The sequence below is a fragment of the Somniosus microcephalus genome, unplaced genomic scaffold, assembly GCF_052327205.1.
Source record: "Somniosus microcephalus isolate GS21.2 unplaced genomic scaffold, FLI_Smic_1.0 unresolved_chr4, whole genome shotgun sequence".
In the NCBI taxonomy this organism is placed as follows: domain Eukaryota; kingdom Metazoa; phylum Chordata; class Chondrichthyes; order Squaliformes; family Somniosidae; genus Somniosus; species Somniosus microcephalus.
In genome coordinates, this window is record NW_028225182.1 from 53580296 (window position 1) to 53606171 (window position 25876).

Here is a 25876-nt window from a genome sequence, read left to right on the forward strand (position 1 = left end):
CAGTAACCCCTCACCCCGACCCCAGTAACCCCATCCCGACCCCAATAACCCCCTCACCCCCGACCCCAGTAATCCTCCTTTACCACCGACCCCAGTAACCCCTCACTCCCGACCCCAGTAACCCCCTCACCCCCGACCCCAGTAACCCCCTCACCCCCGACCCCAGTAACCCCACCCCGACCCCAGTACCCCACCCCGACCCCAGTAACCTCCCCTCACCCCGACCCTAGTAACCCCACCCTGACCCCAGTAACCCCTCACCCCCGACCCCGGTAACCCCCACCCTGACCCCAGTAACCCCTCACCCCCCAATCTGTTGGTTGCGGAGCTGAATCCCACCACCGTGTTTCTCCGGGGGTGGGGTCAAGGGTCGGCAGTGGGAACGAGCCCCGATCAGATGCTTTGATACCCGGCCGGGTTCCTCTTCCTGCCGATCAGGTAGGCCACAATCACGATGAGGATGAGCAGGACCAGGACCACAGCTACAACAATGGCACGACCGGCAGCTTCTTGTCTCGGGGCAAACCTCAGCTGTAAGACACAGGGGGGGGAGAGAGATCAGACACGGGGGAGAGAGAGATCAGACACCAGGGGGAGAGAGAGATCAGACACGGGGGGGAGAGAGAGATCAGACACGGGGGGGAGAGAGAGATCAGACACGGGGGGGAGAGAGAGATCAGACACGGGGGGGAGAGAGAGATCAGACACGGTGGGGGAGAGAGAGATCAGACACGGGGGGAGAGAGATCAGATACCCGGGGGGAGAGAGATCAGACACCGGGGGGAGAGAGAGATCAGACACCGGGGGGAGAGAGAGATCAGACACCGGGGGGAGAGAGAGATCAGACACCGGGGGGAGAGAGAGATCAGACACCGGGGGGGAGAGAGATCAGACACGGGGGGGAGAGAGATCAGACACGGGGGGAGAGAGAGATCAGACACGGGGGAGAGAGAGATCAGACACGGGGGGAGAGATCAGACACGGGGGAGAGAGAGATCAGACACGGGGGAGAGAGAGATCAGACACGGGGGGAGAGAGAGAGAGATCAGACACGGGGGGAGAGAGAGAGAGATCAGACACGGGGGGGAGAGAGAGATCAGACACGGGGGGAGAGAGAGATCAGACACGGGGGGAGAGAGAGATCAGACACGGGGGGAGAGAGAGATCAGACACGGGGGGAGAGAGAGATCAGACACGGGGGAGAGAGAGATCAGACACGGGGGAGAGAGAGATCAGACACGGGGAGAGAGAGATCAGACACGGGGGGGGAGAGAGATCAGACACGGGGGGGAGAGAGAGATCAGACACGGGGGAGAGATCAGACACAGGCTCAGCAATATCAATAACAACCCCTCACCTCACCCTCAGCCACTCCCCTCCCCCCTCTCCCTCCTCTCTCCTCCCATACCCCTCCTCCTCTCACCTCACCCTTCCCTCCCTCATCTCTCACCCCCTCCCCTCACCCTCAACCCCCTCCTCCCCACCTCCCCCTCCCCCTCCTCTCACCTACCCCTCCCCTCCCCTCCCCCCTCAAACACCTCCCCTCAACCCCTCCTTTGCTACCCCTCTTACCCCCCTCTCCCCCTCACCTCATCTCTCCCATCCCCCCTCCCAAACTCCCCTCCGTCCGCGCTGACTCCTCCTGGGAAGCTACTTCAGGGCATGGGGCATTCGACCATGGGAGGCCTCGCTGCCCTTGCCCGAACTGCGGCAGGGGGACCCACCCCTCCCCCCAGGACCCACGCCCTTCCCCCCCCCCCCGCCCCGCCATATGCACGCACGCAAATTGGCGGCCGCCTTTCCCACATTACAACAGCAACTCCCCTTCAGAAAGTTCCTCACTGGCTATGAGGTGCTCGGGATGTCCCGGAAGGTGGTGAGAGGCGCTGGGGCAACGCGAGCGAGTTCTCTATCTCTCTCTCTCTCTCCCCCGAGTGTGTCAGTCATTACCTGAGCCAAACTTCTGGTTTTTCGAGATGTTGAAGACTTGAAGCTGCTGATCCACCAGGTCCACCCAGAAGCTGCTCTTCGCCTTCACTGATTGGTTGGAGCATTGAAAGGAGTGCCCGAGGTGGGTCTTGAGCATCTCCACGCTGCCGTTCCTCGCAGTGTACCGGGAGGCTCCTGCCAAGGGAACCAACACTCCGCTTAGAAAACCAGGCCCCTCCTCTCTCTCCCATTGGTCACACTGCTTGTCCCACATCTCACGAGGAGAAATGTCCTCCCATTAAATATTGGGAGGGGGAGAGGGGCAGGGGGAGGGAGATGGGGAGGGCAGGGGAAGGGAGGGGGAGGGAGGAGGGGAGCGGGGGGGTGAGGAGATGGGGAGGTGGGAGGGAGGGAGATGGGGAGAGGGGGGGAGGAGGGGTGATAGAGGAGGAGAGGGGGGGAGGAGGAGAGGGGGGAGGAGGGGAGAGGGAGAGGGGGAGGAGGAGGAGGGGGAGGAGGAGAGGGGAAGAGGGGGGAGAGGGGAGGAGGAGAGGGAAAAGGGGGGAGGGGGAGGAGGAGGAGGGGGCTGAACAGCTCAGAATGACCAGGACCAGTGAGCTGGGTCTGGTCTGCCGCTGCCGCTGCAATTCAGGGGATGTGAAAGTTCCCGTTTTAGGTTGAGTCATCTGTGAGCGAGCAACTCGAGGCAATGAGTCAGACGGGAAAAAACAAACTTCTCTTCAATCAACAACTGAAACTTTCACAGCTCACAGTCAGGCAATAGGCCTCTGACGGGGCTCATGGGCAGAGATACAGGCCGGGAACAGCGTTCAATCTAGGCCCAGGGACCGAGTGGTTCAGTCTGGGCCCGGGGGACCGGTAGTGTTCAATCTAGGCCCAGGGACCGAGTGGTTCAATCTAGGCCAGGGGCCGAGTGGTTCAATCTAGGCCCAGGGACCGAAGTGGTTCAATCTAGGCCCCGGGGACCGAGTGGTTCAATCTAGGCCTGGGGACCGAGTGGTTTCAATCTAGGCCCAGGACCGAGTGGTTCAATCTAGGCCCAGGGACCGAGTGGTTCAGTCCTGGGCCCAGGGAACCGAGTGGTTCAGTCTGGGCCCAGAGACCGAGTGGTTCAATCTAGGCCCGGGGACCGAGTGGTTCAATCTAGGCCTGGCGGGGAACGAGTGGTTCAATCTAGGCCCAGGGACTGAGTGGTTCAATCTAGGCCAGGGACCGAGTGGTTCAATCTAGGCCCAGGGACCGAGTGGTTCAATCTAGGCCCGGGGACCGAGTGGTTCAATCTAGGCCCAGGGACCGAGTGGTTCAATCTAGGCCCGGAGGAACGAGTGGTTCAATCTGGGCCCAGGGACCGAGTGGTCAATCTGGGCCCCAGGGACCGAGTGGTTCAATCTAGGCCGGGGACGAGTGGTTCAATCTAGGCCCGGGGACCGAGTGGTTCTATCTAGGCCCGGGGACCGAGTGGTTCAATCTAGACCCGGGGACCGAGTGGTTCAATCTAGGCCCAGGGACCGAGTGGTTCAATCTAGGCCCAGGGACCGAGTGGTTCAATCTAGGCCAGGGACCGAGTGGTTCAATCGGCCCGGGGACCGAGTGGTTCAATCTAGGCCCGGGGACCGAGTGGTTCAATCTGGGCCCAGGGACCGAGTGGTTCAATCTAGGCCCAGGGACCGAGTGGTTCAATCTAGGCCCTGGGACCGAGTGGTTCAATCTAGGCCTGGGGACCGAGTGTTCAATCTAGACCCGGGGACCGAGTGGTTCAATCTAGGCCCAGGACCGAGTGGTTCAATCTAGGCCCAGGGACCACCGAGTGGTTCAATCTGGGCCCCGGGACCCAGTGGTTCAATCTGGGCCCAGGGACCGAGTGGTTCAATCTAGGCCCAGGGACCGAGTGGTTCAATCTAGGCCTGGGGACCGAGTGGTTCAATCTAGGCCCGGGGACCGAGTGGTTCAATCTAGACCCGGGGACCGAGTGGTTCAATCTAGGCCCAGGACCGAGTGTTCAATCTAGCCCGGGGACCGAGTGTTCAATCTAGGCCCCGGACCCAGTGGTTCAAGGAAGGTCCCTAGGCCAGGGACCGAGTGGTTCAATCTAGGCCCGGGGACCGAGTGGTTCAATCTAGGCCCGGGGACCGAGTGGTTCAATCTGGGCCCAGGACCGAGTGGTTCAATCTAGGCCCCGGGACCCAGTGGTTCAATCTAGGCCCGGGACCGAGTGGGGAAAGGGCAGGGGAATGGGATTTGAATAACCAGCTCTATTTGAATGGCTAGCACTGGTTTAGGCTCAGGCAGGATGGGCAGAATGGCCTCCTCGTGTGCTGCTCTTTTCTACGACTGGCGCACCTTTAGGTGTCGGGTTACTGAAAGGGAAGTATAACTTCCTGCCTGCGGCCGTGCGATGGTAAAAGTAGGTCCCCGCCCAAATCATGAATCACCAGGCCGAGTCTGCTTATATCACATGAACCCTGGGTAGCTGTGTCTGTCCCCGTCTCCGCCCTTGCCTCAGCTCACCCGGGCCCTTTGTCCCCTCCAGACTCGACTATTCCAACACACTCCTGGCCGACCCCCACATTCCACCCTCCGTAAACTTCAGCTCATCCAACACTCCGCTGCCCGTGTCTGAACTCGCCCCGAGTCCTGTTCACCCATCACCCCCTGTGCTCGCTCACCTACATTGGCTTCCAGTCCGGCAACGCCTCGATTAAAAAATTCACATCCTTGTTTTCAAATCCCTCCATGGCCCTCGCAACCCCCCCTCCCGATCTCTGTAACCTCCTCCAGCCCGACAACCCTCCCTATCTCTGTAACCTCCTCCAGCCCCGACAACCCTCCCTATCTCTGTAACCTCCTCCAGCCCTACAACCCTCCCTATCTCTGTAACCTCCTCCAGCCCCTACAACCCTCCCTATCTCTGTAACCTCCTCCAGCCATACAACCCTATCTCTGTAACCTCCTCCAGCCCTACAACCCTCCCTATCTCTGTAACCTCCTCCAGCCCCTACAACCCTCCCTATCTCTGTAACCTCCTCCAGCCCTACAACCCTCCCTAGCTCTGTAACCTCCTCCAGCCCCTACACCCCTCCCTATCTCTGTAACCTCCTCCAGCCCCTACAACACTCCCTATCTCTGTAACCCCCTCCAGCCCGACAACCCTCCCTATCTCTGTAACCTCCTCCAGCCCTACAACCCTCCCTATCTCTGTAACCTCCTCCAGCCCCGACAACCCTCCCTATCTCTGTAACCTCCTCCAGCCCCTACAACCCTCCCTATCTCTGTAACCTCCTCTAGCCCCTACACCCCTCCCTATCTCTGTAACATCCTCCAGTCCCTACAACCCTCCCTATCTCTGTAACCTCCTCCAGCCCTACAACCTCCCTATCTCTGTAACCGCCTCCAGTCCAACAACCCTCTATCTCTGTAACCCCCACCAGCCCTACAACCCTCCCTATCTCTGTAACTTCCTCCAGCCCCTACAACCCTCCCTATCTCTGTAACCTCCTCCAGCCCCTACAACCCTCCCTATCTCTGTAACCTCCTCCAGCCCCTACAACCCTCCCTATCTCTGTAACCCCCTCCAGCCCTAACAACCCTCCCTATCTCTGTAACCCCCTCCAGCCCCTATAACCCTCCCTTTCTCTGTAACCCCCTCCAGCCCCAAAACCCTCCCTATCTCTGTAACCTCCTCCAGCCCCTACAACCCTCCCCATCTCTGTAACCTCCTCCAGCCCCTACAACCCTCCCTATCTCTGTAACCTCCTCCAGCCCCTACAACCCTCCCTATCTCTGTAACCTCCTCCAGCCCTACACCCCTCCCTATCTCTGTAACCTCCTCCAGCCCTACACCCCTCCCTATCTCTGTAACCCCCTCCAGCCCCACAACCCTCCCCATCTCTGTAACCTCCTCCAGCCCTACACCCCTCCCTATCTCTGTAACCCCCTCCAGCCCCACAACCCTCCCTATCTCTGTAACCTCCTCCAGCCCCTACAACCCTCCCTATCTCTGTAACCTCTTCCAGCCCCTACAACCCTCCCTATCTCTGTAACCCCCTCCAGCCCCACAACCCTCCCTATCTCTGTAACCTCTTCCAGCCCCTACAACCCTCCCTATCTCTGTAACCTCCTCCAGCCCCTACAACCCTCCCTATCTCTGTAACCTCCCCCAGCCCCTACAACCCTCCCTGTCTCTGTAACCTCCTCCAGCCCCTACAACCCTCCCTATCTCTGTAACCTCCTCCAGCCCCTACAACCCTCCCTATCTCTGTAACCCCCTCCAGCCCTTACAACCCTCCCTATCTCTGTAACCCCCTCCAGCCCCGATAACCCTCCCTATCTCTGTAACCCCCTCCAGCCCCAAAACCCTCCCTATCTCTGTAACCTCCTCCAGCCCCTACAACCCTCCCTATCTCTGTAACCCCCTCCAGCCCCTATAACCCTCCCTATCTCTATAACCCTCCCTATCTCTGTAACCCCCTCCAGCCCCAAAACCCTCCCTATCTCTGTAACCTCCTCCAGCCCCTACAACCCTCCCCATCTCTGTAACCTCCTCCAGCCCCTACAACCCTCCCTATCTCTGTAACCCCCTCCAGCCCCTACAACCCTCCCTATCTCTGTAACCTCCTCCAGCCCTACACCCCTCCCTATCTCTGTAACCTCCTCCAGCCCTACAACCCTCCCTATCTCTGTAACCTCCTCCAGCCCTACACCCCTCCCTATCTCTGTAACCCCCTCCAGCCCCACAACCCTCCCTATCTCTGTAACCTCTTCCAGCCCCTACAACCCTCCCTATCTTTGTAACCTCCTCCAGCCCTACACCCCTCCCTATCTCTGTAACCCCCTCCAGCCCCACAACCCTCCCTATCTCTGTAACCTCTTCCAGCCCCTACAACCCTCCCTATCTCTGTAACCTCCTCCAGCCCTACAACCCTCCCTATCTCTGTAACCTCTTCCAGCCCCTACAACCCTCCCTATCTCTGTAACCCCCTCCAGCCCCACAACCCTCCCTATCTCTGTAACCTCTTCCAGCCCCTACAGCCCTCCCTATCTCTGTAACCTCCTCCAGCCCCTACAACCCTGCCTATCTCTGTAACCTCCTCCAGCCCCTACAACCCTCCCTATCTCTGTAACCTCCTCCAGCCCCTACAATCCTCCCTATCTCTGTAACCTCCTCCAGCCCCTACAACCCTCCCTATCTCTGTAACCTCCTCCAGCCCCTACAACCCTCCCTATCTCTGTAACCTCCTCCAGCCCCTACAACCCTCCCTATCTCTGTAACCTCCTCCAGCCCCTACAACCCTCCCTATCTCTGTAACCTCCTCCAGCCCTACAACCCTCCCTATCTCTGTAACCTCTTCCAGCCCCTACAACCCTCCCTATCTCTGTAACCCCCTCCAGCCCCACAACCCTCCCTATCTCTGTAACCTCTTCCAGCCCCTACAGCCCTCCCTATCTCTGTAACCTCCTCCAGCCCCTACAACCCTGCCTATCTCTGTAACCTCCCCCAGCCCCTACAACCCTCCCTATCTCTGTAACCTCCTCCAGCCCCTACAACCCTCCCTATCTCTGTAACCTCCCCCAGCCCCTACAACCCTCCCTGTCTCTGTAACCTCCTCCAGCCCCTACAACCCTCCCTATCTCTGTAACCTCCTCCAGCCCCTACAATCCTCCCTATCTCTGTAACCTCCTCCAGCCCCTACAACCCTCCCTATCTCTGTAACCTCCTCCAGCCCCTACAACCCTCCCTATCTCTGTAACCTCCTCCAGCCCCTACAACCCTCCCTATCTCTGTAACCTCCTCCAGCCCCTACAACACTCCGAGATCTCTGCGCTGCTCCAATTCTGGTCTCTTGTCCATCCCCGATTTCCATCGCTCCACCATTGGCGGCCGTGCCTTCAGCTGCCTGGGCCCCGAGCTCTGGAATTCCCTCCCTAAACCTCTCCGCCTCTCTCTCCTCCTTTAAGACCCTCCTTAAAACCGACCTCTTTGACCGAGCGTTTGGTCACCCGTCCTAAAGTCTCCTTATGTGGCTCGGTGTCAAATATTGTTTGATAATCGCTCCTGTGAAGCGCCTTGGGATGTTTTACTACGCTAAAGACGCTGTATAAATGCAGGTTCTTGTTGTTGAATAGAGGTTAACTTACCAGACGAGCCAGGAAATTTATACGTCAGATCACTTTGAATTTCACTAAGGTAGAAGGTTTTTTCTTTGCTGTTCTGTGGAGAGAGAAAATTACTCAGGAGGCAGAATAGAAATAAATCAACGAACTTTACCCTGTGACCCTTCTGGGTGAGAGAGGGTTCCCTGTCCAGTGTCCCCTGGGTTAGAGAGGGTTCCTGCTCCTGATCACTGTCCAGTGTCCCCTGGGTTAGAGAGTGTTCCTGCTCCTGATCACTGCCCAGTGACCCCTGGGCTAGAGAGGGTTCCTGCTCCTGATCACTGTCCAGTGACCCCTGGGTTAGAGAGGGTTCCTGCTCCTGATCACTGCCCAGTGACCCCTGGGTTAGAGAGGGCTCCTGATCACTGTCCAGTGTCCCCTGGGTTAGAGAGGGTTCCTGCTCCTGATCACTGTCCAGTGTCCCCTGGGTTAGAGAGGGTTCCTGCTCCTGATCACTGTCCAGTGTCCCCTGGGTTAGAGAGGGTTCCTGCTCCTGATCACTGCCCAGTGACCCCTGGGTTAGAGAGGGTTCCTGCTCCTGATCACTGCCCAGTGACCCCTGGGTTAGAGAGGGTTCCTGCTCCTGATCACTGTCCAGTGTCCCCTGGGTTAGAGAGGGTTTCTGCTCCTGATCACTGCCCAGTGACCCCTGGGTTAGAGAGGGTTCCTGCTCCTGATCACTGCCCAGTGACCCCTGGGTTAGAGAGGGTTCCTGCTCCTGATCACTGTCCAGTGACCCCTAGGTTAGAGAGGGTTCCTGCTCCTGATCACTGTCCAGTGACCCCTGGGTTATAGAGGGTTCCTGCTCCTGATCACTGCCCAGTGACCCCTGGGTTAGAGAGGGTTCCTGCTCCTGATCACTGCCCAGTGACCCCTGGGTTAGAGAGGGTTCCTGCTCCTGATCACTGTCCAGTGACCCCTAGGTTAGAGAGGGTTCCTGCTCCTGATCACTGTCCAGTGACCCCTGGGTTATAGAGGGTTCCTGCTCCTGATCACTGTCCAGTGACCCCTGGGTTAGAGAGGGTTCCTGCTCCTGATCACTGTCCAGTGACCCCTGGGTTAGAGAGGGTTCCTGCTCCTGATCACTGTCCAGTGAGCCCTGGGTTAGAGAGGGTTCCTGCTCCTGGTCACTGTCCAGTGACCCCTGGGTTAGAGAGGGTTCCTGCTCCTGATCACTGCCCAGTGAGCCCTGGGTTAGAGAGGGTTCCTGCTCCTGATCACTGTCCAGTGACCCCTGGGTTAGAGAGGGTTCCTGCTCCTGATCACTGTCCAGTGACCCCTGGGTTAGAGAGGGTTCCTGCTCCTGATCACTGTCCAGTGACCCCTGGGTTAGAGAGGGTTCCTGCTCCTGATCACTGTCCAGTGAGCCCTGGGTTAGAGAGGGTTCCTGCTCCTGGTCACTGTCCAGTGACCCCTGGGTTAGAGAGGGTTCCTGCTCCTGATCACTGCCCAGTGACCCCTGGGTTAGAGAGGGTTCCTGCTCCTGATCACTGCCCAGTGACCCCTGGGTTAGGGAGGTGTGCGGCCGGGCGGGATTTTCTGGATGATCAGTGTTTGAAATACTCACCATCTTAAATCCGAAGGTCAGGAATCCCTCTGGGAAGGTCAGAGTCATGTTGACGGAGGTCGTGCCACACGACCCGGAAGTGTTTGTCCTGGAGGGCTGGATGATGAACTCACCCCAAGCCTGAAAACAAAGAACGAGAGCGGGTCAAGTTTAATGAAAATATTTTTGCCTTTCTGTATCCACATGTTGCTCCAGCGTGATCACATGGTGCGGGGAGCGAGAGCGAGGCGTGAGGCGTGGGCAGAGTGGAGGCTCGGTTGTTGAATTCGCCACTTCCATCGCGAAAGATAGAATTTCCACCTCGACTGGGAAAGTACACATGACTTGGCGTCAAGCTTCGGTCAGTGTGGGCCTCACACCTGGCGAATGGCCACAGGGGCAAGATAGCGAGGGTGGGGCGGGCACAAGAAGGACTGTTTCACCCTGATCAGCAGTCCCCTGGCTCTGGATCAAAATGTGAATCAGTGGGAACCAGGGGAGATGGAGGGAGTCAGCCCTGGCTCAGTGGGCAGCACTCTCTCTCGCCTCTGAGTCAGAAGGCGGAGAGTTCAGGTCCCACTCCAGAGACTTGAGCACAAAATCCAAGATAACAGTCCAGTGCAGTACTGAGGGAGCGCCGCACTGTCGGAGGGGCAGTACTGAGGGAGCGCCGCACTGTCGGAGGGGCAGTACTGAGGGAGCGCCGCACTGTCGGAGGGGCAGTACTGAGGGAGCGCCGCACTGTCGGAGGGGCAGTACTGAGGGAGCGCCGCACTGTCGAAGGGGCAGTACTGAGGGAGCGCCGCACTGTCGGAGGGGCAGTACTGAGGGAGCGCCGCACTGTCAGAGGGGCAGTACTGAGGGAGCGCCGCACTGTCGGAGGGGCAGTACTGAGGGAGCGCCGCACTGTCGGAGGGGCAGTACTGAGGGAGCGCCGCACTGTCGGAGGGGCAGTACTGAGGGAGCGCCGCACTGTCGGAGGGGCAGTACTGAGGGAGCGCCGCACTGTCGAAGGGGCAGTACTGAGGGAGCGCCGCACTGTCGAAGGGGCAGTACTGAGGGAGCGCCGCACTGTCGGAGGGGCAGTACTGAGGGAGCGCCGCACTGTCAGAGGGGCAGTACTGAGGGAGCGCCGCACTGTCGGAGGGGCAGTACTGAGGGAGCGCCGCACTGTCGGAGGGGCAGTACTGAGGGAGCGCCGCAATGTCGGAGGGGCAGTACTGAGGGAGCGCCGCAATGTCGGAGGGGCAGTACTGAGGGAGCGCCGCACTGTCGGAGGGGCAGTACTGAGGGAGCGCCGCACTGTCGGAGGGGCAGTACTGAGGGAGGGCTGCACTGTTGGAGGTGCCTTCATTCAGATGAGACGTTAAACCGAGGCCCCGTCTGCTCTCTCAGGTTGATGTAAAACATCCGACGGCCACTATTGAAAGAAGAGCAGGGGGAGTTCTCCCCGGTGTCCTGGGGCCAATATTTATCCCTCAACCAACATCACTAAAACAGATGATCTGCTCATTATCACATTGCTGTTTGTGGGAGCTTGCTGTGCGCAAATTGGCTGCCGCGTTTCCTACATTACAACAGTGACCACACTTCAAAAAGTACTTCATTGGCTGTGAAGCGCTTTGGGACGTCCTGAGGTGGTGAAAGGTGCTGGAGAAATGCAGAGTCTTTCTTTCTTACGGATAAGTGCGAGAGGACGAGTGTGAACACACACTGAGTGTGAAGTGGCAACCAGGAAGTACCTGGTCCTTTAATGAAAAATACAAGTTCAACCAGTAGAAACGTCAAGGATGGGATGATCAATGTCATCCAACTCTGGCCTTTCGCCCCTGACCTGGATTTCAACCCACCCTACACTGATGGGACAAGACTCCAATCTCTGATGACCGCGAGGGGTCCCGTGTGAAATGAGTTCAGACCATCCGGATCCAGGTCCGATGGGCCACACAGCATAAACCGACCATCAAAATCAGCAAGATCCCAGCACAGCTAGAGAGAGAAATAGACTGTACCGAAGGGGCCGCCTTCTGAAATTGGAGTCATATCTGCTCTGGGAGTGTTTGATGGGGACAGTGTTGAGGGAGCTTTACTCTGTATCTAACCCGTGCTGTACCTGCCCTGGGAGTGTTTGATAGGACAGTGTAGAGGGAGCTTTACTCTGTATCTAACCCGTGCTGTACCTGCCCTGGGAGTGTTTGATTGGGACAGTGTAGAGGGAGCTTTACACTGTATCTAACCCGTGCTGTACCTGCCCTGGGAGTGTTTGATTGGGACAGTGTAGAGGGAGCTTTACTCTGTATCTAACCCGTGCTGTACCTGCCCTGGGAGTGTTTGATGGGACAGTGTAGAGGGAGCTTTACTCTGTATCTAACCCATGCTGTACCTGCCCTGGGACTGTTTGATGGGACAGTGTAGAGGGAGCTTTACTCTGTATCTAACCCGTGCTGTACCTGCCCTGGGAGTGTTTGATGGGACAGTGTAGAGGGAGCTTTACTCTGTATCTAACCCGTGCTGTACCTGCCCTGGGAGTTTGTGATGCTGAATCTGGGGCTGTTCCATTCCCCAGTGTTGACATTTAGTAAAAGATAAAACTCATTGCTTACTGTCCCTTTCTTTCCTTTTTGGTATTGCACCCGGAGCTGTAGTTTCAGCGCTGCCATTGCGCAGGTGCTGCTGTTGTTTGTCACTTTGTAGGTCCCTCGCTCCAGCACAGGCAGAGGGGTTGGATGGATGGTAGTGGGCTTCACCGAATGCGTCGTGTGATTGGCTGGCGCCACCGTCGTGTGATTGGCTGGCGCCGCCGTCGTGTGATTGGCTGGCGTCGCCGTCGTCTGATTGGCTGGCGCCGCCGTCGTGAGATTGGCTGGCGCCGCCGTCGTGAGATTGGCTGGCGCCGCCGTCGTGAGATTGGCTGGCGCCGCCGTCGTGAGATTGGCTGGCGCCGCCGTCGTGAGATTGGCTGGCGCCGCCGTCGTGAGATTGGCTGGCGCCGCCGTCGTGAGATTGGCTGGCGCCGCCGTCGTGAGATTGGCTGGCGCCGCCGTCGTGAGATTGGCTGGCGCCACCGTCGTGTGATTGGCTGGCGCCACCGTCGTGTGATTGGCTGGCGTCACCGTCGTGTGATTGGCTGGAGTCGGTTTGTGGGTGGTGGGACGAGTAGTAGTGGCCGGAGTGGACGCGGGCAGCAGAGTGACCGGTCTGGGCCGACAATTCACTCCCTCACAATCAACGTCACTATTCGCTGTCGAGAGAAAAAAAAAAGGACAACGATGATTATTATTTTTTTTGCAAGTTGCAGGAAACTTTTTTTTATCCGGCACCGACGGGACCGACGTGGTGATGGTTCATCAAAAATTCCGGATAACCGAGAGCTATAGTTAAAAGATACGAAGAGCCGAGAGCTCCGTATAAAGCAACAAACCCTGTTGCTTAGCAACAGGTGCAGAACAATGGCCACAAGTTCCAAGCGTCTCTGGAGTTTAGCAACAGCTGCAGCCACACCCTTGCACAGCAACAGATCGAGTAAGGCAAGTACAATATGAAGTAAAACTTACCTGAACCTACTCCTGAATTTTGCCGGTTAACCGAGATTTCCGGTTATTTAGGTGCCGGTAAATCGAAAGTTTCCTGTACTGAACTGTTCCTGACAGAGTGTGACTCCCGTCCGAGCATTGAGCCCAGAGACCAAGGCAGATAAATTAGAGGCAAATCCACCTGAGCCACCTTGATCAGCACAGGGCCTGGGCTCCAATATATCCCCCAGTGTGATTGGTTATAGAGCCTGTGCGTCAATCACAACACGAACATCAGGGCCAAATAATCACCTTCAAAGTTACCTCACTCCCGCTTCCCAACGTCAAGGTAGAGAATCACTGGTTAGATGGGAGAGAGTTGGACACCAGCTCAGATGAATCAGGCGACTGTAACCAGCTGCTGCTAAGAGTGGATCTTAAAAGCCTTTAGATTGGCAAAAGATGATTAAACAATCCCCAAAAAACAACAGAAAACGCTGGAAAAACTCAGCAGGTCAGGCAGCATCCGTGGAGAGAGAAATAGAGTCAACGTTTCAGGTCGATGACCTTTCGTCAGATGACCTTCTGCTATCGTATTAAACAATCCCCAGCCTGGTTATCACCACCAATACGGTTAGAGTTCTTGTTTGATGGGACAGTGTAGAGGGAGCTTTACTCTGTATCTAACCCGTGCTGTACCTACCCTGGGAGTGTTTGACGGGACAGTGTAGAGGGAGCTTTACTCTGTATCTAACCCGTGCTGTACCTGCCCCGGGAGTGTTTGATGGGACAGTGTAGAGGGAGCTTTACTCTGTATCTAACCCGTGCTGTACCTGCCCTGGGAGTGTTTGATGGGACAGTGTAGAGGGAGCTTTACTCTGTATCTAACCCGTGCTGTACCTACCCTGGGAGTGTTTGACGGGACAGTGTAGAGGGAGCTTTACTCTGTATCTAACCCGTGCTGTACCTGCCCTGGGAGTGTTTGATGGTACAGTGTAGAGGGAGCTTTACTCTGTATCTAACCCATGCTGTACCTGCCCTGGGAGTGTTTGATGGGACAGTGTAGAGGAAGCTTTACTCTGTATCTAACCCGTGCTGTACCTGCCCTGGGAGTGTTTGATGGGACAGTGTAGAAGGAGCTTTACTCTGTATCTAACCCGTGCTGTACCTGCCCTGGGAGTGTTTGATGGGACAGTGTAGAGGGAGCTTTACTCTGTACCTAACCCGTGCTGTACCTGCCCTGGGAGTGTTTGATGGGACAGTGTAGAGGGAGCTTTACTCTGTATCTAACCCGTGCTGTACCTGCCCTGGGAGTGTTTGATGGGACAGTGTAGAGGGAGCTTTACTCTGTATCTAACCCGTGCTGTACCTGCCCTGGGAGTGTTTGATGGGACAGTGTAGAGGGAGCTTTACTCTGTATCTAACCCGTGCTGTACCTGCCCTGGGAGTGTTTGATTGGACAGTGTAGAGGGAGCTTTACTCTGTATCTAACCCGTGCTGTACCTGCCCCGGGAGTGTTTGATGGGACAGTGTAGAGGGAGCTTTACTCTGTATCTAACCGATGCTGTACCTGCCCTGGGAGTGTTTGATGGGACAGTGTAGAGGGAGCTTTACTCTGTATCTAACCCGTGCTGTACCTGCCCTGGGAGTGTTTGATGGGACAGTGTAGAGGGAGCTTTACTCTGTATCTAACCCGTGCTGCACCTGCCCTGGGAGTGTTTGATGGGACAGTGTAGAGGGAGCTTTACTCTGTATCTAACCCGTGCTGCACCTGCCCTAGGAGTGTTTGATGGGGCAGTGTAGAGGGAGCTTTACTCTGTATCTAACCCATGCTGCACCTGCCCTGGGATTGTTTGATGGGACAGTGTAGAGGGAGCTTTACTCTGTATCTAACCCATGCTGTACCTGCCCTGGGAGTGTTTGATGGGACAGTGTAGAGGGAGCTTTACTCTGTATCTAACCCATGCTGCACCTGCCCTGGGATTGTTTGATGGGACAGTGTAGAGGGAGCTTTACTCTGTATCTAACCCGTGCTGTACCTGCCCCGGGAGTGTTTGATGGGACAGTGTAGAGGAAGCTTTACTCTGTATCTAACCCGTGCTGTACCTGCCCGGGGAGTGTTTGATGGGACAGTGTAGAGGGAGCTTTACTCTGTATCTAACCAGTGCTGTACCTGCCCTGGGATTGTTTGATGGGACAGTGTAGAGGGAGCTTTACTCTGTATCTAACCTGTGCTGTACCTGCCCTGGGAGTGTGTGATGGGACAGTGTAGAGGGAGCTTTACTCAGTATCTAACCCATGCTGTACCTGCCCTGGGAGTGTTTGTTGAGACAGTGTAGAGGGAGCATTACTCTGTATCTAACCCGTGCTGTACCTGCCCTGGGAGTGTTTGATGGGACAGTGTAGAGGGAGCTTTACTCTGTATCGAACCCGTGCTGCACCTGCCCTGGGAGTGTTTGATGGGACAGTGTAGAGGGAGCTTTACTCTGTATCTAACCCCGTGCTGTACCTTGCCTGGGAGTGTTTGATGGGACAGTGTAGAGGGAGCTTTACTCTGTATCTAACCCGTGCTGTACCTGCCCTGGGAGTGTTTGATGGGACAGTGTAGAGGGAGCTTTACTCTGTATCTAACCCGTGCTGTTCCTGCCCTGGGAGTGTTCAAATTCCAATAGCACTAAGCTCCCTCAATTGGGTAAGCACAAAAATGTATCTTTCAAAGGGATAGCGCCCTGAGATGTAAACGTTCATCTAGTGGTTAGTAATTCACATCTTGACAGGAAGTTGGGGGAAGAGCGGCTTCAAGAGGAAGTCTCACTGCAGCTGCAAACAATTCACTTATTTAATTTACATTGATGGTTTTACATAACTGGGCTGAGGGAGTTTCCAGGAATAATCCCTGTCCAGTGACCCCTGGGTTAGAGAATGTTCCTGCTCCTGATCACTGCCCAGTGACCCCTGGGTTAGAGAGGGTTCCTGCTCCTGATCACTGTCCAGTGACCCCTGGGTTAGAGAGGGTTCCTGCTCCTGATCACTGCCCAGTTACCCCTGGGTTAGAGAATGTTCCTGCTCCTGATCACTGTCCAGTGACCCCTGGGTTAGAGAGGGTTCCTGCTCCTGATCACTGCCCAGTTACCCCTGGGTTAGAGAATGTTCCTGCTCCTGATCACTGCCCAGTGACCCCTGGGTTAGAGAGGGTTCCTGCTCCTGATCACTGTCCAGTGACCCCTGGGTTAGAGCAGGTTCCTGCTCCTGATCACTGCCCAGTGTCCCCTGGGTTAGAGAGGGTTCCTGCTCCTGATCACTGCCCAATGACCCCTGGGTTAGAGCGGGTTCCTGCTCCTGATCACTGCCCAGTGTCCCCTGGGTTAGAGAGGGTTCCTGCTCCTGATCACTGTCCAGTGACCCCTGGGTTAGAGAGGGTTCCTGCTCCTGATCACTGTCCAGTGACCCCTGGGTTAGAGAGGGTTCCTGCTCCTGATCACTGTCCAGTGACCCCTGGGTTAGAGCGGGTTCCTGCTCCTGATCACTGTCCAGTGACCCCCGGGTTAGAGAGGGTTCCTGCTCCTGATCACTGTCCAGTGACCCCTGGGTTAGAGAGGGTTCCTGCTCCTGATCACTGTCCAGTGACCCCCGGGTTAGAGAGGGTTCCTGCTCCTGATCACTGTCCAGTGACCCCTGGGTTAGAGAGGGTTCCTGCTCCTGATCACTGCCCAGTTACCCCTGGGTTAGAGAATGTTCCTGCTCCTGATCACTGTCCAGTGTCCCCTGGGTTAGAGAGGGTTCCTGCTCCTGATCACTGTCCAGTGACCCCTGGGTTAGAGAGAGGGGAGGGGACAGGGGGTTGTTGGGGGGAGAGTGGGTGGGGGGAGGGGGGAGAGTGGGTGGGGGGGAGGGGGGAGAGTGGGTGGGGGGGAGGGGGGAGAGTGGGTGGGGGGGAGGGGGGAGAGTGGGTGGGGGGGAGGGGGGAGAGTGGGTGGGGGGGAGGGGGGAGAGTGGGTGGGGGGGAGGGGGGAGAGTGGGTGGGGGGGAGGGGGGAGAGTGGGTGGGGGGGAGGGGGGAGAGTGGGTGGGGGGAGGGGGGAGAGTGGGTGGGGGGGAGGGGGGAGAGTGGGTGGGGGGAGGGGGGAGAGTGGGTGGGGGGAGGGATGGGAGGGGGTGGGGGGAGGGGGGAGAGTGGGTGGGGGGAGGGATGGGAGGGGGTGGGAGATCCGACAGCGACCTGGGAACTGTACCTCACCTACAGAATGGGGGGTGGACACTGATAGGATTGTCTGTCACTCTCCATGGGCAGGTCTCCCTGGATCGAACCAGCGCGAGCTGGATTCCCCGAGCAGTGAGCAGGAGACTCACTCCAATCATAGTTCACCTTTTTATCACTCTTTTACTTTATCCAGTCTAACAGGAATTGGAAAAAAATCTGGCGGACTTTGTTCGGCCGTTATGTGGGACTTTGCGTCATGGACCTTGATATGTAGAAAGGGAACGTTACCTGCTGATAGCAGGAGCCAATCGGATCTTCAATAGGGACGTGTTGGATCCACCCTCACATTTACCTGCCCTGTTCCCCTTTATCCTGAACCACCCTCTTTAATCTAATCTTGAATGTTGACATAGTTTCTGTATCAACCTCTGACCCTGGAAGTGTATTCCACAGCCTTACAATACAATACAATAATACAAATCGCTTTATTGGCATGATAAGGTACATCTTATGTTGCCAAAGCATCAAAATACATTTATGGTTGAACACATAAACGCGGTTCCATTCATACAGTGTATAAACAGGTATATCCCTGAGTTTATAAATATATTTTCGCCTTGTTTATATATACTCTTGTCTTAGTTTACTGGTTGTCCCTCTGTTCATGGCAAGCTGTAACATAGTGTGCCGCCAGTGTTACACAGCTTCTCTCCTCCCCCAGTAGGAATGGGAGTTTTTGGTTGTCAGTCAGATTTCTGAATTCAGGGCATATTTGTGAGAATTTTTGATAGAAATTCTCTCTGATGCCCTGATATTTTCCACAGGCTGTGAGGAAGTGCATCTCTGTCTCAACTACTCCCCGACTGCAGTGAGAGCATATCCTGTCTTCTCTTGGCAGCCTGGTCTGCCTGTGTCTGCCTTTTTCGATCGCTAGGCTATGTTCGCTAAGTCTGTACCTTGTCAAGGTTCTTCTCAGTTTGTTATCCTTTACCATGGTCAGGTAATCAGCTATGTTGTATTGTCTGTTTAGAGCCAAGTAGCAATTGAGTTTGCTTTGGGTTTTTGTTGTTTCTGCCCAATATGACAGATATTTTTCCTTTTGCTTAGCGACGATTGTGTTGGGTCGAATTCTTTGTGTTACCCTGTCACTGTCCTGGGGCTGGTTATTGTTAGTATTGTTATTAGTTACTTTATTGAGTCCCAGGACTAGTTGACTGAGGGTATTCTTCTTTATGGTCAGCTCTTGGCATTTCAGGGCGTCGTAGTGATAGCATTGGGGGTTGCTCATTTGTAGGTGATTCCAAAATTTGGTGGCTCTTTTTTGGATAGTGATTATTAATGGGTATTGGCCTAGTTCCGCCCTGCATGCGTTGTTTACTGTTTTCCTTTGAGTCCGGAGGATACTTTTACAGAATTCCGCATGTAGGATCTCAATTGGGTGTTTGTCCCATTTTGCAAAATCTTGTTGTGTTAGTGGTCCCCAGACCTCACTGCCATAGAGTGCAATTGGTTCAATTACTGATTTGAAAATTTTGAGCCAAATGCTAATTGGGATTTCTATTTGGATTGATTTTTTGATGGCATAGAAAGCCCTTCTTGCTTTCTCTTTCAGTTCATTCACAGTCAGTTTGAAGTTTCCCGTAGAACTGATTTTTAAGCCCAAGTATGTGTAGTGAGTGGTTTGTTCAATTTTGGTTGTTCCTACTGTGAAATTTATTGTGGGTCCATGTTGTTTGGATCTTTGCTGGAACACAAGGACTTTGGTTTTTTGGGGATTTATTGTCAGGGCCCAAGTCTGGCAGTACGACTCCAGCAGGTCCAGGTTCTGCTGTAGACCCTCCTTAGTTGGTGACAGCAGAACCAGGTCATCGGCATAGAGGAGGAATTTAACCTTGGATTCATATAGGGTGAGGCCGGGTGCTGTAGATTGTTCAAGTAGTTTTGCCAATCCATTAATGTAAATATTAAAGAGTGTCGGTGAGATTGGCGAGCCCTGCGTCACCCCCCGCCCCTGTGGGAAGTATTTTGTTTGTTTGTCTCCAATTTTAACTGCACATTTATTGTTTGTATACATTGATTTAATTACATCATATGTTTTACCTCCTACCCCGCTTTCGATAAGTTTCAGGAATAAACCGTCGTGCCAGATGGAGTCGAAAGCCTTCTGGAAATCTACAAAGCATGCGTAGATTTTGCTTTTGTTATGGTGAACGTGTTTGTCAATTAGGGTCTGTAGGGTGAAGATATGATCGGATGTTCTATAGTTTGGCAGGAATCCAATTTGGCTTTTACTCAAGACATTGTGCTCTTCAAGGAAGTTTATAAGTCTTTTGTTTATGATGCTACAGAATACCTTCCCCAGGTTACTGTTTACACAGATGCCTCGATAGTTGTTTGGGTCGATTTTGTCCCCACTTTTGTATATGGGTGTTATGAGTCCTTTGTTCCAGATGGCTTTTACTCAATGCTGCTCTGGGGTGATTGGGCAATGGTGTCAATTGGCCGATATCGAACTAGCCACTCATTATACTCCCACTGACCCTTGGAGTGACCCTGGCTGTGTGGCACTGACCCTTGGAGTGACCCTGTCTGGGGGAGACACTGACCCTTGGAGTGACCCTGGCTGGAATGACACTAATCCTTGGAGTGACCCTGGCTGTGGGAGACACTAATCCTTGGAGTGACCCTGTCTGGGGGAGACACTCACCCTTGGAGTGACCCTGGCTGGAATGACACTGACCCTTGGAGTAACCCTGGCTGGAATGACACTAATCCTTGGAGTGACCCTGGCTGGGGGAGACACTAACCCTTGGAGTGACCCTGGCTGTGGGGCACACTAACCCTTGGAGTGACCCTGGCTGTGGGGCACACTAACCCTTGGAGTGACTCTGGCTTGAATGACACTGACCCTTGGAGTGACCCTGGCTGTGTGGCACTGACCCTTGGAGTGACCCTGGCTGGAGAGACACGGACCCTTGGAGTGACCCTGGCTGTGGGGCACACTAACCCTTGGAGTGACCCTGGCTGGAATGACACTGACCCTTGGAGTGACCCTGGCTGTGTGGCACTGACCCTTGGAGTGACCCTGGCTGGAGAGACACTGACCCTTGGAGTGACCCTGGCTGAAATGACACTGACCCTTGGAGTGACCCTGGCTGTGTGGCACTGACCCTTGGAGTGACCCTGGCTGGAGAGACACTGACCCTTGGAGTGACCCTGGCTGGATTGACACTGACCCTTGGAGTGACCCTGGCTGTGGGGCACACTCACCCTTGAAGTGACCCTGTCTGGAATGACACTGACCCTTGGCATGACCCTGGCTGTGGGGCACACTAACCCTTGGCGTGACCCTGGCTGTGGGAGACACTGACCCTTGGAGTGACCCTGGCTGGAATGAAACTGACCCTTGGAGTGACCATGGCTGGAATGACACTGACCCTTGGAGTGACCCTGGATGGGGGACACACTGACCCTTGGAGTGACCCTGGCTGGGGAGACACTAACCCTTGGAGTGATCCTGGCTGGGGAGACACTGACCCTTGGAGTAATCCTGGCTGGATTGACACTGATCCTTGGAGTGACACTGTCTGGGGGAGACACTGACCCTTGGAGTGACCCTGGCTGTGGGGCACACTAACCCTTGGAGTGACCCTGGCTGGAATGACACTGACCCTTGGAGTGACCCTGGCTGGGGGAGACACTGACCCTTGGAGTGACCCTGGCTGGGGAGATACTGACCCTGGCTGAAATGACACTGATCCTTGGAGTGACCCTGGCTGGGGGAGACACTGACCCTTGGAGTGACCCTGGCTGTGGGGCACACTAACCCTTGGAGTGACCCTGGCTGGAATGACACTGACCCTTGGAGTGACCCTGGCTGGGGGAGACACTGACCCTTGGAGTGACCCTGGCTGGGGAGACACTGACCCTTGGAGTGACCCTGGCTGGAGGGACACTGACCCTTGGAGTGACCCTGGCTGGAGGGACACTGACCCTTGGAGTGACCCTGGCTGGAGAGACACTGACCCTTGGCGTGACCCTGGCTGGAGAGACACTGACCCTTGGAGTGACCCTGGCTGGGGGAGACACTAACCCTTGGAGTGACCCTGGCTGGAGGGAGACACTGACCCTTGGAGTGACCCTGGCTGGGGGAGACACTGACCCTTGGAGTGGCCCTGGCTGGAATGACACTGACCCTTGGAGTGACCCTGGCTGGAATGACACTGACCCTTGGAGTGACCCTGGCTGGGGGACACACTGACCCTTGGAGTGACCCTGGCATTGGGAGACACTGACCCTTGGAATGACCCTGGCTGGGGGACACACTGACCCTTGGAGTGACCCTGGATGGGGGAGACACTGACCCTTGGAGTGACCCTGGCTGGGGAGACACTGACCCTTGGAGTGACCCTGGCTGGGGGAGACACTGACCCTTGGAGTGACCCTGGCTGGGGAGACACTGACCCTTGGAGTGACCCTGGCTGGGGAGACACTGACCCTTGGAGTAATCCTGGCTGGAATGACACTGATCCTTGGAGTGACCCTGGCTGTGGGAGACACTGACCCTTGGAGTGACCCTGGCTGGAATGACACTGACCCTTGGAGTGACCCTGGCTGGGGAGACACTGACCCTTGGAGTGACCCTGGCTGGAATGACACTGACCCTTGGAGTGACCCTGGCTGGAATGACACTGACCCTTGGAATGACCCTGGCTGGGGGACACACTGACCCTTGGAGTGACCCTGGCTGGAGGGACACTGACCCTTGGAATGACCCTGGCTGGGGAGACACTGACCCTTGGAGTGACCCTGTCTGGGGGAGACACTGACCCTTGGAGTGACCCTGGCTGGGGAGACACTGACCCTTGGAGTGACCCTGGCTGGGGAGACACTGACCCTTGGAGTAATCCTGGCTGGATTGACACTGATCCTTGGAGTGACCCTGTCTGGGTGAGACACTGACCCTTGGAGTGACCCTGGCTGGGGGAGACACTGTCCCTTGGAGTGACCCTGGCTGGAGTGACACTGACCCTTGGAGTGACCCTGGCTGGGGAGACACTGACCCTTGGAGTGACCCTGGCTGGGGGAGACACTGACCCTTGGAGTGACCCTGGCTGGAATGACACTGACCCTTGGAGTGACCCTGGCTGTGGGAGACACTGACCCTTGGAGTGACCCTGGCTGGAATGACACTGACCCTTGGAGTGACCCTGGCTGGGGAGACACTGACCCTTGGAGTGACCCTGGCTGGAATGACACTGACCCTTGGAGTGACCCTGGCTGTGGGAGACACTAACCCTTGGAGTGACCCTGACCCTTGGAGTGACCCTGGCTGGAATGACACTGACCCTTGGAGTGACCCTGGCTGGAATGACACTGACCCTTGGAGTGACCCTGGCTGGGGGAGACACTGACCCTTGGAGTGACCCTGGCTGGGGGAGAGAGTGACCCTGGCTGGAGTGACCCTGGCTGGAGTGACACTGACCCTTGGAGTGACACTGGCTGGAGTGACACTGACCCTTGGAGTGACCCTGGCTGGAGTGACCCTGGCTGGGGGAGACACTGACCCTTGGAGTGACCCTGGCTGGAGTGACACTGACCCTTGGAGTGACCCTGGCTGGGGAAACACTGACCCTTGGAGTGACCCTGGCTGGAGGAGACACTGACCTTTGGAGTGACCCTGGCTGGATTGACACTGACCCTTGGAGTGACCCTGGCTGGAGTGACACTGACCCTTGGAGTGACCCTGGCTGGAGGAGACACTGACCCTTGGAGTGACCCTGACCCTTGGAGTGACCCTGGCTGGAGTGACACTGACCCTTGGAGTGACCCTGGCTGGAAATACTGTGCTGGACCGAGTGCTGTGACTCACGCCTCTCAGGACTCTGATCCTGGGAATATCTGGAACTACCTATCCCACCTCCTGTTCCTGATCTTTTATGTAACTGTGGAGATAATTTCTGACTTTTTTATTTGTTTATGGGATCAGGGCATCGCTGGCAATGCCAGCATTTATTGCCCATTCCTAAATATATCCAAGTTAGCCTGCAGGTACAGCGAGCAATAAGGAAGGCAAATAGTATGTTGGCCTTGATTGCAAGGGGGTTGGAGTATAAGAGTAAGGAAGTCTTGCTCCAATTGTACAGGGCCTTGGTGAGACCACACCTGGAGTACTGGGCACAGTTTTGGTCTCCTTATCTGAGGAAGGATATACTTGCCTTGGAGGCGGTGCAGTGAAGGTTCACTAGATTGATTCCTGGGATGAGAGGGCTGTCCTATGAGGAGAGATTGTGTAGAATGGGCCGATACTCTCTGGAGTTTAGAAGAATGAGAGGTGATCTCATTGAAACATACAAGATTCTGAGAGGGATTGACAGGGTCGATGCTGAGAGGTTGTTTCCCCCCTGGCTGGAGAGTCTAGAACCAGGGGTCACAGTCTCAGGATAAGGGGTCGGCCATTTAGGACTGAGATGAGGAGGAATTTCTTCACTCAGAGGGCGGTGAACCTGTGGAATTCTCTGCCTCAGAGGGCTGTGGAGGCTCAGTCGTTGAGTATATTCAAGGCTGAGATCGAGAGATTGTTGGACTTTTGGGGAATCGAGGGATATGGGGATCGGGCGGGAAAGAGGAGTTGAGGTGGAAGATCAGCCATGATCTTATTGAATAGCGGAGCAGGCTCGAGGGGCCGTGCGGCGGAGCGGGCTCGAGGGGCCGTGCGGCGGAGCGGGCTCGAGGGGCCGTGCGGCGGAGCGGGCTCGAGGGGCCGTGCGGCGGAGCGGGCTCGAGGGGCCGTGCGGCGGAGCGGGCTCGAGGGGCCGTGCGGCGGAGCGGGCTCGAGGGGCCGTGCGGCGGAGCGGGCTCGAGGGGCCGTGCGGCGGAGCGGGCTCGAGGGGCCGTGCGGCGGAGCGGGCTCGAGGGGCCGTGCGGCGGAGCGGGCTCGAGGGGCCGTGCGGCCTCGAAGGGCCGAGGGGCGGAGCAGGCTCGAGGGGGAATGGCCGACTCCTGCTCCTATTTCCTATGTTCAGATGTTCAGCGGCCGTTTCCCTTCACACAAACAAGTTTAAAAGGAGAAGTGTGAGTGACTGGGCCAATAACGTCACGCTACAGGGACAGAGGGTGGGGCTGACATCTGATGGTAAAATATTTCAGGTACAACATTTTACATTTATTTCTGCGAATTCTGAAACAGTTGGTGTTTTCGGGCAATTTCTAGGAGCAGAGAGAGAGACGGGGGAGAGAGAGAGAGAGAGGGAGGGAGGGAGGGGGAGAGGGAGGGGGGATATATGCTAGTATCTGCTTATGTGATAGTAGTGATGTAGTGGATGAGTGAGGGAGGTTGTTATCGAGATAGGGATTGGATGTGGTAGAGATTCTATATTCTATCTTACTGATATAGATATTTTATCTAGCTATTCTTATTTCTTTTATCTATTATTTATGATATTTTTATATATCGATTATCTTTACTTTGTTTATATATCTATCTATGTCTTTTCTATATCTATCTTATTTACTTTTGCTATATCTATTTATTCTTTTCTTATATATTTATTTATTTTATATAGTAGCTATTTATTTGATCTCTCTATTTCTTTATTTTATCTATATATTTATTCTTTATCTATCTTATTTATCTTCTCTATCTTTTTATTTCTTATCTATCTCTTATTTCTTTTATATATCTTATCTTATTCTTTTTCTATCTTTCTTCTCTTTATTATTTCTCTTCTATCTTATTATTTCTATATATCTGATTTATTTCTTTTTCTATATCTTTATTTCTTTCTTATCTCTTTATTTCTTCTTTTCTCTCTATATCTTCTTTTTATCTCTCTTTCTCTTCTCTCTTTCTCTATCTTTCTCTATCTTCTTTATTCTCTCTTTCTTTATTTCTCTATCTTTCTTCTTTCTTTTTCTCTATTCTTTATTTCTTTTTCTATCTCTCTCTTTCTTTTCTCTATTTCTTTCTTTCTTTTCTCTCTTCTCTTATTTCTTTCTCTATCTCTTCTATTTTTCTCTATCTCTCTTATTCTTTTCTCTCTCTCTTCTTTCTTTTTCTATATCTCTTTCTTTCTTTCTCTTCTCTCTATTCTCTTTCTATCTATCTTCTTCTTTTTCTCTCTTTCTTTCTTTTCTCTCTCTTTTTCTTTCTTTTTCTTTCTTTCTCTTCTTTCTTTCTCTCTCTATCTTTCTTCTTTTTCTCTCTCTTCTTTCTTTTCTCTCTCTCTCTTTCTTCTTATCTCTCTCTCTCTTTCTTTCTTTCTCTCTCTCTTTCTCTTTCTTCTTTTCTCTCTTTCTTTTCTTTCTTTTTCTCTCTTTCTTTTATTCTTTTCTCTTCTTTCTCTTCTCTTCTTTTTCTTCTCTCTTCTCTTCTTTCTTCTTTCTCTCTTCTCTTTCTTTCTTTTCTCTCTTCTCTCTCTTCTCTTTCTCTTCTTTTTCTCTCTTCTCTTTCTTTTCTCTCTCTCTTCTTTCTCTATCTCTCTCTCTTTCTTCTTTCTCTCTCTTCTCTCTCTTCTTC

The 25876-nt window shown here is 54.6% G+C and overlaps 1 protein-coding gene across 1 annotated transcript; it reads right to left on the minus strand.

Annotated features, from left to right (window-relative positions):
• Nucleotides 1-283: 283 nt before the first annotated feature.
• On the minus strand, nt 284-12990 carry LOC147091108 (lysosome-associated membrane glycoprotein 1-like; the record flags this gene model as incomplete). The annotated part of the gene is given in 7 exon segments (XM_085977166.1): nt 284-497; nt 500-520; nt 523-531; nt 1951-2124; nt 8086-8158; nt 9668-9787; nt 12250-12990. Coding segments are annotated over 7 exon segments (1242 nt in total), but the record flags the coding sequence as incomplete, so codon positions are not given.
• Between the last annotated feature and the right edge of the window lie 12886 nt (nt 12991-25876).